This window comes from Pangasianodon hypophthalmus, chromosome 4 (assembly GCF_027358585.1).
Source record: "Pangasianodon hypophthalmus isolate fPanHyp1 chromosome 4, fPanHyp1.pri, whole genome shotgun sequence".
NCBI classification, from domain to species: domain Eukaryota; kingdom Metazoa; phylum Chordata; class Actinopteri; order Siluriformes; family Pangasiidae; genus Pangasianodon; species Pangasianodon hypophthalmus.
Genome location: NC_069713.1, coordinates 1738150 through 1748874, shown reverse-complemented (window position 1 = coordinate 1748874; position 10725 = coordinate 1738150). Strand labels below are relative to the sequence as shown.

Genomic DNA, 10725 nt, shown 5'->3' with positions numbered 1-10725 from the left:
TAAGCTAAATAAGCCTATACACATAAATAAGCTTCAGATAGTTCAGAACGCAGCAGCGAGGGTCCTGACTAGGACTAGGAAGTATGAGCATATCACGCCAGTCTTATCTACATTACACTGGCTCCCGGTAAGATTCCGCATCGATTTTAAAATATTACTCCTAACCTATAAAGCATTAAACGGTCTCGCTCCGCAGTATTTAAGCGATATGTTAGTACCTTACGTTCCGCCGCGCCTACTTCGCTCTAAGGATGCAGGCTGTCTATCAGTACCACGCGTTGCCAAAACCACGGCAGGGGGCAGAGCTTTCTCTTACCAAGCCCCAAAATTATGGAATAGCCTCCCAGTTAATGTACGTGAAGCAGACACGGTCTCAGTGTTTAAGTCGAGGTTGAAGACTTATTTATTTAACCTAGCATTTAGCGACTAGTGTTTTTATCAAAGGAGTAGATCTGGGGGACTCGTGGATGTTGAGTTTTATCTCCACACGGTGACTGTGAGTGTACCTAACCACTTTCCTTCTCCTTCTGCCGAGCTACACTCCTGAGCTGCCGGTGATCCAGACCTCCCCCCCCTTCACTCTGGACCTGTCCACCGGCAATGCTTCACACTGCCACGAAAACGCTTCAGCTGTTTTCCATGGACTACACCAACACACATTGTGCTCACACACACGCACACTACAGTGTAAACCCATATGAGGATGGGTTCTCTGTTGAGCCTGGTTCCTCTCAAGGTTTCTTCCTATCACCATCTCAGGGAGTTTTTCCTTGCCACCGTCGCCCTGCTTGCTCATCAGAGACGGCACACACACACACTTCACTTTACTTTTGTTTGTGTAAAGCTGCTTTGAGACAATGACCTTTGTAAAAAGCGCTATACAAATAAAAATGAATTGAATTGAATTTCCGCACCACACACACACACACACACACACACACACTAATGTGAGTGTTACGCAATCTAATCACCTCACCCAGCCCTGGCACATGCACTTTACTAAAACTGAAAGCAAAAGGAAACAACAGAAGCATGATTTTCATTTTTAATTTTATTTCATTTCATTACGTTGCTTTTCTGTCAAAATGAAAGGCAAGACAAGTTTGCATTAAAAAAAATTAAACATTCACGTTAAAGAATCACACAACAAGACATATTTCATGAGATTCAGAAATACTTTTGTCCCCACTAGGCATGTGCTGATTATCGGTTGTACGATACATCACGATATTCAGCAGGCACCATATTGTATCACGTAATATCCAGTACATCACTCTGGAGTTGGCAAGGAGTCGATTATTTTAACTCAGAATTGTCTCTGAGAAGACGATTCAAGAGGCAATTCATACATTTCTAGCAGAATACCGTAATAACATCGTAAACCGATACGTCGTGAGATTAAATATCGGCACATGCCTGGTCCCAACGTAAGCAAACCAGAGTGTACGAAACTAGACAGGAAAATAAAAGGAACACTTTCATTCAGTTTATACTAACACAAAATGAAAAGAAAAAAAAAACAAAAAACAAAAACAGTCCCAGAAGGGTACTGAGTTCAGACGAAGATCACGAAGGCACCGAGGAACACCAACACAGCAAAAATATCTAAAATACGACGCTGTTGCGTGTTTAATATTGCTGTACCATGTCACATTCTCAGTATTTCAGAGCATGAAGCCAGGCGGTCATAACGAGACGTCTACTGTTCAGGATGCAGGAAAGGCAGCGTAAAAAAGTAAGCGAGGTCCAACTGATAAACCGGTTGACCTTTAAACATCCAAAACCTGGAGTCAGTTCTGTTAATGTCGAGTTCTAGCAGAGATTAGAGCAGCTGATGATCTGAGCGGTCAGGGTTTACTTTGCTAGCGCACACACACACCCACACCCACACACACACACACCCCGGAGGAGCCCTAGAGGACACTGATGACACTGTTCTATCCACATCTTACTATCCAGCGTGACAACAGTAACGATTCGTAGCTAGGTTAGCCAGCCAAATTTCTATACAAACATTATCCAGGTAAGTTTTAGTAAGCAAAACACATGTCTGCTGTAGCAGAGTGAATTTATAAGAAACTAATGTATGAGATGATTACAGACACACATGGTAAGACTTCTATATATATAAAAAAGGGGGGTTTAATTTACATTTTATAATGAAAAATTGATTATCTTCAGAAAAGAAAAAGTCTCTTGATTATACCACATGTCAAAGGAAAAGAGGTTTTAAAATTGGTGGAAATCAGCATGAATCTACTTGCTGTAGTTTCAGTAGTGCACACTCTGCAGCCTAACTAGGGCTCGATGATCTAAACCCCCAAACACACACACACACGCACTTTACTGTGTTACCTGCTGTAACACACCTGATCCAGTTCACACAGTAAACACACTAAACTGGAATGAACAAAACACCCACAGAAAATAAATCTCGCCCGAAACAAAGCCCTGTTCAGCTTCTCGAGTCGTAAAGGCAAAGCGTGATTTAACCTGAGATTTGACGGTGATTAGTTTTCCTCTCGATGCTGCAGAAGTCTCATGTATCATGCACTCCAAATAAACTACCAAGGATCTAAATTAGTCATAATCAGTAATTCACTACGTCATGATAATGTCATGAATGCTCAGATTTGGGAGAAGCCTGCCTAGATAGGGGGAATTTTGGGGCAAAGATTGGACAACTGGCATCAGACAATTTTCAAATTGTCTGTCCAACCTAGGAATGATTTCTAGATGATTATGTTTGTCACAATATAAATATACGCCTAACCCAATTCCAGTAACGCTAGACCTTGCTGATATTGATACAATCTGATATGCTAATGCTAGTTATTCTATAAACATATGCTGGTCTCGGTGCGGGAGATTGCTGATTCGTTTTTGTGGTTTGTTTTGCCCCTTATTTTTGTAGGTAGTGTGTGTATGTATATATGTGCGTGTGCGTGTGCGTGTGCGTGTGTGTTTATGTGCATGCTGTCTTGACCTCCTCTACGTAGTCCGTAAGTCTTTTACAGTACGTCTTAACCATTAGGGTACACAAAGCAAAAACGAAAAAAAAAAAAAAACTGAAAGGAGAGATACAGGATGTGACAATTTTCAAGATTTACCCACTACAGTTCATCTGTGATTAAATAAAAACAATAAAAAGAACAGGAAAGTCTGAGTGTATAGATCTATATCTTTATATATATACTGTATATATATAATGCATAGGCATGTGCCGATAATCACAGTATATCGTGATATATAAAATGTACAAGTCAGGTCTTTCGGGTAAATTTTTTTTTTTCATGTTCATAGATAGCAGAACAATGCTAGCTAGCATATCAATGTATGTTAACTTGCTAAACGCAACCTACAACCTTAAGAGGAGCTTTTCCTTGAATCCCAAGGTTATAGGTTCCATTCAGCTAGCTGATGTAACACGATCAGTGCAGGCATCTTGGGAATCAGCGTTAACCAGCTACTTCTTCAGTACAAGAGCTGTTTAAAAAGTGGAGAAAAAAAATTTAATACTACCTTGAACCTTAAAAAGTTTCTCAATTATCGATATACTACGGTCTAATATCGGCACACGCCTAGTGTTGCATAAGAGCGCTCCAAAAGCTGCCTCATTATTTGTAAAAGTATTAGAGGTGTGTGTCTCCGTCAGCACACTTTGACCAGTCTGAGAGGAGAGCAGCTTCCGGCACGTTCTGCTTTAAAACTGAATGGAGATGAGAGCGCTACAGTGTAGAAGGATAAACAGAAGGTAGGTGTTCAGGATTATTTGTGGTTTTTAAGCTGATTGGAGAGCCAGTCGAGTCCCTCGTACAGGCCGTCTCCGCTCGTGGCACACGTGGCCTGGATGTACCAGTTCCTGTGGCGCAGAGAGTGCAGGCCCAGCTTATCTGTGATCTCTGCAGCATTCATAGCATTAGGCAGGTCCTGAAAAAAAAATCCCCACACATGTATGTTAATTTTAATAACATGAAACGCTACTAAACCTGACAACCCGAAAACCATAGTACGAGTTTATAGCTGCTCCGGGATGTGAGAGTAGACAGGGGATTGTGAAAGGGTGGAAGATGTGGATGACTCATTACATTATAACTGTATTCTGTCAAGTAGAAAAAAATAGACTTGTGCACACACAGTTTATGAAGATAGAGTTTTTTAATTTTGCACCGCAATGATGCAGGAATGGTGTCTAGTTGTCCTAAAGATGCAGTTATGATACCCTGCTGTATCGAGGATGCAGCAACAGTACCTGATTGCATGGACCTGGTTGTATCAAGAACACAGCAATGGTACCTGGTTGTACCAGAGATACAGCCGCAGTACCTGGATATACCAAGTATGCAGCGATGGTACCTAGTTGTACCAAGGAAGCAGTACCAAGGGTACCAAAACCTGGTTTTGTCCATTACACAGGAATCGTTACTCATTGTTTCAAAGACGCAGCAATGGTACCGGTTTGTACCAAGGATAGAGTGATGGTACCTGGTTCTATCAAGGATGCAGCAATGGTACCGGTCTGTACCAAGGATAGAGTGATGGTACCTGGTTCTATCAAGGATGCAGCAATGGTACCGGTCTGTACCAAGGATGGAGCAATGGTACCCGTTTGTACCAAGGATGGAGCAATGGTGCCCGTTTGTACCAAGGATGCAGTAATGGTACCCGTTTGTACCAAGGATGGAGCAATGGTGCCCGTTTGTACCAAGGATGCAGTAATGGTGCCCGTTTGTACCAAGGATGCAGTAATAGTGCCCGTTTGTACCAAGGATGCAGTAATGGTGCCCGTTTGTACCAAGGATGGAGCAATGATACCGGTCTGTACCAAGGATGCAGTAATGGTGCCCGTTTGTACCAAGGATGGAGCACTGGTGCCCGTTTGTACCAAGGATGGAGTAATGGTGCCCGTTTGTACCAAGGATGCAGTAATGGTGCCCGTTTGTACCAAGAATGGAGCAATGGTACCCGTTTGTACCAATGCAGTAATGGTACCCGTTTGTACCAAGGATGCAGTAATGGTACCCGTTTGTACCAAGGATGGAGCAATGGTGCCCGTTTGTACCAAGGATGGAGCAATGGTACCCGTTTGTACCAAGGATGGAGCAAAGGTACCCGTTTGTACCAAGGATGGAGCACTGGTGCCCGTTTGTACCAAGGATGGAGCAATGGTGCCCGTTTGTACCAAGGATGGAGCACTGGTGCCCGTTTGTACCAAGGATGGAGCACTGGTGCCCGTTTGTACCAAGGATGGAGCACTGGTGCCCGTTTGTACCAAGAATGGAGCAATGGTACCCGTTTGTACCAAGGATGGAGCAAAGGTACCCGTTTGTACCAAGGATGGAGCACTGGTGCCCGTTTGTACCAAGGATGGAGCAATGGTGCCCGTTTGTACCAAGGATGGAGCAATGGTACCCGTTTGTACCAAGGATGGAGCAATGGTGCCCGTTTGTACCAAGGATGGAGCAATGGTACCCGTTTGTACCAAGGATGCAGTAATGGTGCCCGTTTGTACCAAGGATGCAGTAATGGTGCCCGCTTGTACCAAGGATGGATACAAACTGTATAGGGCCATAACATACTGTAACATAACTGTAAGGGCCACTTGAAGGGCAATGACTGTAGCCAAGTGAACTGATCAGCGTTATACTTTCATATTTAATCACGTTTTTGTTTTGGTACCGCTTTCACCCTGCACAAAGAGTTCGGCGTATCTATACTGTAACACGTCAGTATGAGAGGTCACCTGTTTGTTGGCGAACACGAGCAGCACGGCCTCTCGGAGCTCGTCCTCAGCCAGCATCCTCATCAGCTCCTCTCTGGCCTCGTTCACTCGCTCTCTGTCATTACTGTCCACTACAAAGATCAGACCTACAAACACACACACACACACCATTACACTCACCCATATATTTAACACACACAGCACCTTCCCATATGACGTTTAGCTTTAGTTAGTAGTTAAAAGTTAACGTTTAATCTTTTCCTTCCATAGAAGTGTTTTGTTTTTTTGTTTTTTACCCTGTGTGTTTTGGAAGTAGTGACGCCATAAGGGTCGGATCTTGTCCTGACCGCCCACGTCCCACACAGTGAAGCTGATGTTCTTATACTCCACAGTTTCAACGTTAAACCCTGAAATCACAGAAACAAAGCAAACTCGGTCAGTAAGAGTCTATCGAGTAACACTCTTGTTGGCTACGTTAGGCTTTTAGCTCCAAAGCAAAACCTGACACATCTTGGCTGATCAAGATTTTTCGGGAACACTGTGTACATTTCGTTCATGGCCAAACTGTAAACACGGCACCCGAGCAGTGACGAGCGCTTACCGATAGTTGGAATAGTAGTAACGATTTCTCCGAGCTTCAGCTTGTACAGGATGGTGGTTTTTCCTGCTGCGTCGAGTCCCACCATCAAAATTCTCATCTCCTTTTTACCAAAGGCTTTGAAGAGGTTTGCGAAAATGTTTCCCATCCTGGATAGGTGCTGTAACTCCTTCTGAGCTGAAACCCACACAGAGCTAGGTTAACAATTCTTTTATTACTGCACAAACTGAAAGGTACTGCATGCTGTAGACGCTCTGCTGGGGAACGTCGTAGCGTTTCACTCGCTGTGCAACGAAGGCAAAAGTAAAATAAGATCATAATCAAAAACAATTAAATAAATAAATTCACCTTGTGTGTGAACACCTACAAATCTCCCTGACATTACACTTCTGCGTTTTTGGTTCAAATAAAACACATTTTGTGTCAGAATAACTCGGATTCAGGGATACACGTTGACACAGTCACGTCTGATCAACAGTTACATCACTGTCTTCCCAGTTATCTGCATTTGGTTGAATCCCAAATGATTCGTAATTTGAAGCTATAGCGCACTTGATATGGTGGAGGAAGTGTTATTTCATTGCCTACATGGTGTAGGAAGGTAAAGATTAAACTAAATAATAAAACCAGCAAAACACACCAATACTCAGGTATTCTAATTGTTTAACAGTGAAAATGAAATATAATTATATACAGTTCTGTGCAAAAGTCTTAGGCACATGCAAAGAAATGCTGTAGAGCAAAGATGCCTTCAAAAATAATGAAATTAAATGTTTCTACATTTTAAAAAAATACTATAAAGAGCAGTAAACAGTAATAAATGAAACAAAGTCAATATTTGGTGTGACGATCCTTCACTGTAAATAAATAAAGCAGTATCTGAGGTGCAGTGTGTGCAGTTTTATAAGGAAATGAGCTGGAAGTGTTACTGAGCATCTTGCGGAAGCAGCCACAGTTCTTCTGGAGACTTTGACTGTCGACTCGCTTCTTATTTCTGCAGCGAAACCCAGCAGCCTTCATTATGTTTTTATCTGAAAAGTGTCTCTTATGGAATCTGCTGCTTTCTTTACTGACATACAAACATTTTTCTGTAACATTTCATTTTGTGCTGGAAAACTAATGTTTGGAATCTAAAATGTTTTTGTACTGAATCAATAATGTAGAAGTCAGAAAATAAACACCTATAACAAAGTTTGTAAAAAAAAAAAAAAAAAAAAATAGGGTGCCAAGACTTTTGCACAGTACTGTACTTGACATTGAGTAACATTTAACAAAATGGCTTTTCATTTTAACTTGAAATAGTGGGTCATACTAAACCCCGGGTAGCCAGAATCCTGGGTTATCATGGTTCACATTGTTCATACTTTACCCGGGGTTAACAATTAATCCTGCGTATTTATGATCTCACGTTTCACACTGTACACTTCTAAACCCTGGGTTAACATTCTTATTTGCATATTTGCACCATGATTGGATAAAACCAGCGTGCGACCGGATTAAATAACGGCTCGTCTCGTGATTTCTCATCAGTGAGAAAAAGTGTCGCTACGTAAATCCTCCGAAAACAAAAAGACAAAAGAAGCAAAACACAGAGAAACAAATGATATGAATATATTCTGAATTTCTTTTAAGCGTGGAGAGATTTGCGTTTATTTGTACAGTAGCGTCATTGTTTACTGCTCCGTCCTCAACTCGGAAACTATACATTGACCCCAGGAGTCACCACCGGTGGCGTTTCATCGCTAATTTCCCAACAGTGACTGGATACGCCACGCTCTAATGACACGAACGACTTCTATGTTTTCGGTAAACGCTTTGAGAGACCACGTTACGAAAGTGAAACACTCATCTCCGAGCCGCTATCGATGCGGAACGAAGGGTCGCAGTTACATTGAGTCGTCTGGCGACGATCGCAGAGTACAGGACGATCGCTCAACTCTTTACAGTCGGGATTTCTGACTAAACTGACAGTAACCCGGGGTTAAAGGCGGGGTTTAGGGCGACAGTAACCCGGGGTTAAAAGCGGGGTTTAGAGTGACAGTAACCCGGGGTTAAAGGCGGGGTTTAGGGCGACGGTAACCCGGGGTTAAAGGCGGGGTTTAGAGCGACAGTAACCCGGGGTTAAAGGCGGGGTTTAGGGCGACAGTAACCCGGGGTTAAAGGCGGGGTTTAGGGCGACAGTAACCCGGGGTTAAAGGCGGGGTTTAGGGCGACAGTAACCCGGGGTTAAAGGCGGGGTTTAGGGCGACAGTAACCCAGGGTTAAAGGCGGGGTTTAGAGCGACAGTAACCCGGGGTTAAAGGCGGGGTTTAGAGTGACAGTAACCCGGGGTTAAAGGCGGGGTTTAGAGCGACAGTAACCCGGGGTTAAAGGCGGGGTTTAGGGCGACAGTAACCCGGGGTTAAAGGCGGGGTTTAGGGCGACAGTAACCCGGGGTTAAAGGCGGGGTTTAGGGCGACAGTAACCCAGGGTTAAAGGCGGGGTTTAGAGTGACAGTAACCCGGGGTTAAAGGCGGGGTTTAGGGCGACGGTAACCCGGGGTTAAAGGCGGGGTTTAGAGCGACAGTAACCCGGGGTTAAAGGCGGGGTTTAGAGCGACAGTAACCCGGGGTTTAGGGCGACGGTAACCCGGGGTTTAGGGCGGGGTTTAGAGCGACAGTAACCCGGGGTTAAAGGCGGGGTTTAGGGCGACGGTAACCCGGGGTTAAAGGCGGGGTTTGGGGCGACAGTAACCCGGGGTTAAAGGCGGGGTTTAGAGCGACAGTAACCCGGGGTTAAAGGCGGGGTTTAGGGCGACGGTAACCCGGGGTTAAAGGCGGGGTTTGGGGCGACAGTAACCCGGGGTTAAAGGCGGGGTTTGGGGCGACAGTAACCCGGGGTTAAAGGCGGGGTTTGGGGCGACAGTAACCCGGGGTTAAAGGCGGGGTTTAGAGCGACAGTAACCCGGGGTTAAAGGCGGGGTTTAGGGCGACTGCATATCCGTGTTGAAATGTTTTGATATGATCTGATGACTCTTTCCTGCGTGGTGAGTGTGTCTCAGTTTGAATGTGAAAGTGTCCGAGTTTCTCGTCAGGATGTTCATTATTCCCTGAAAGAGAAGACGGTCAGTGCGGCGTTCTCTCTCACACACGCTTTAAACCATTCCTGAAAGTCTTAAGGTTAAAACACAAGTCTATACTCGAGATTGTATCGCCTGCTTTTACTCTGCTACATTTGCTCTAGATAGTCATGTACACTCACACTTCCTGTAGTACAGAAGTATGTGACTGAGCGCACCTGAGCACACCTGAGCACCTGAACCAAGTGTGTGAACTCCAATCGTACAGGATCCGAGCTGGACAAACACTGATCCAAACACAGCTGAACCACAAATAATTCATGTTTAATCACTGAAGAGTGTATAATTAATCAACAGTAAACCCCAATCTTCAGAGCTGAATAACTAAATAAATAACTGTGTTGTTACCTGAGCAATCAACTAACATTATTACGTCACTGTAAACTCTGAAGAAAAATGAATGATTCGCGAATATATTAAATATTTCTCCATCTTTCTGGTAAAATTACTCAGATAAAAACTCACTTCCTCAGCTAGTCTGTTACAGCTCAGCTTTATTTTTTTTCCCTACCCGTATTTCGACAAACCCCACCTCCCTGTTTTACAATTGGCTAGTGCTGTGAAACTTCCTGCGCTCTGATTGGCTAATCGCGTCTTGCCGCGAGCAGGCAGCCAATGACAACATGGAGGCGGGATTTTCCGGAATACGGGTGCAGAAAAAGTAGCGCCTTAACTACCGTTAGCTAAGCTAGCCACTGATTTATCTCTTTGTCAAGCTTTAACTCGTAAAAACGGAAATAAAATGAAAACACCTATTATTTTCCCCACAACACTTACACAACTTAAAGAAAACACTTATAATCAATTATTCTGTCTGATTCGGGGCATAAAAAATCATGTTTATGAGTTAATAAAGAGTTAGTTTGCTTACAGTTAGTTTGTTTCCTCTTCAACTTCAAGGCGTTTCCTTCCTCAAGATGGCGGCACTTCCGGCCACGTCAGGGACTCCTGCGTCATTTCCGTTCCCGCTAATCAACTTTACCTCAGTGCCACAATTACAAGAGCTACGATGGAAAATAAAACTTAATTAAATGAAATTAAGTCATTTTTATTTAAATCCGTTTTTAATGAAGTCTTAATGAATGTGACACATCAGTTAAATATCAGTTTATTATTTTCTTTTTCTTTTTCTTCTTTTTTGTCTTTTTTCTTTCTTGGCCACTTTTCTTCCTTTTTTCTCTTTTCTTTTCTCGTCTTTTTTGCTTTCTTTAATTAATTAAGTAATTTGTTTGTTTGCTTGCTTGCTTGTTTTCTGTTCTTGATTTGTTTTCTTTTTCTCTTCTTTTT

At 43.3% G+C, this 10725-nt stretch overlaps 1 protein-coding gene across 1 annotated transcript; it reads right to left on the bottom strand.

Annotated features, from left to right (window-relative positions):
- Positions 1–1033: 1033 nt before the first annotated feature.
- Positions 1034–10446, bottom strand: arf1 (ADP-ribosylation factor 1). Its single transcript, XM_034303735.2, has 5 exons — positions 10310–10446; positions 6324–6497; positions 6019–6129; positions 5744–5868; positions 1034–3930 (listed from the first exon to the last, which is right to left on the bottom strand). The coding sequence occupies exons 2-5, from the start codon at positions 6466–6468 to the stop codon at positions 3769–3771; spliced, it is 543 nt and encodes a 180-aa protein (XP_034159626.1). The 5' UTR covers positions 6469–6497; positions 10310–10446; the 3' UTR covers positions 1034–3768.
- Positions 10447–10725: the final 279 nt, after the last annotated feature.

Bases quoted from the DNA above. Each gene is read 5' to 3' on its own strand.
- arf1 (XM_034303735.2), bottom strand. From the start codon at position 6,468: ATGGGAAACATTTTCGCAAACCTCTTCAAAGCCTTTGGTAAAAAGGAG. The intron at 6,130-6,323 runs GTAAGCGCTCGT...CTGTGATTTCAG, and splicing joins TACTACTATTCCAACTATCG to GGTTTAACGTTGAAACTGTG. The intron at 5,869-6,018 runs GTAAAAAACAAA...GTGTGTTTGTAG, and splicing joins CTACTTCCAAAACACACAGG to GTCTGATCTTTGTAGTGGAC.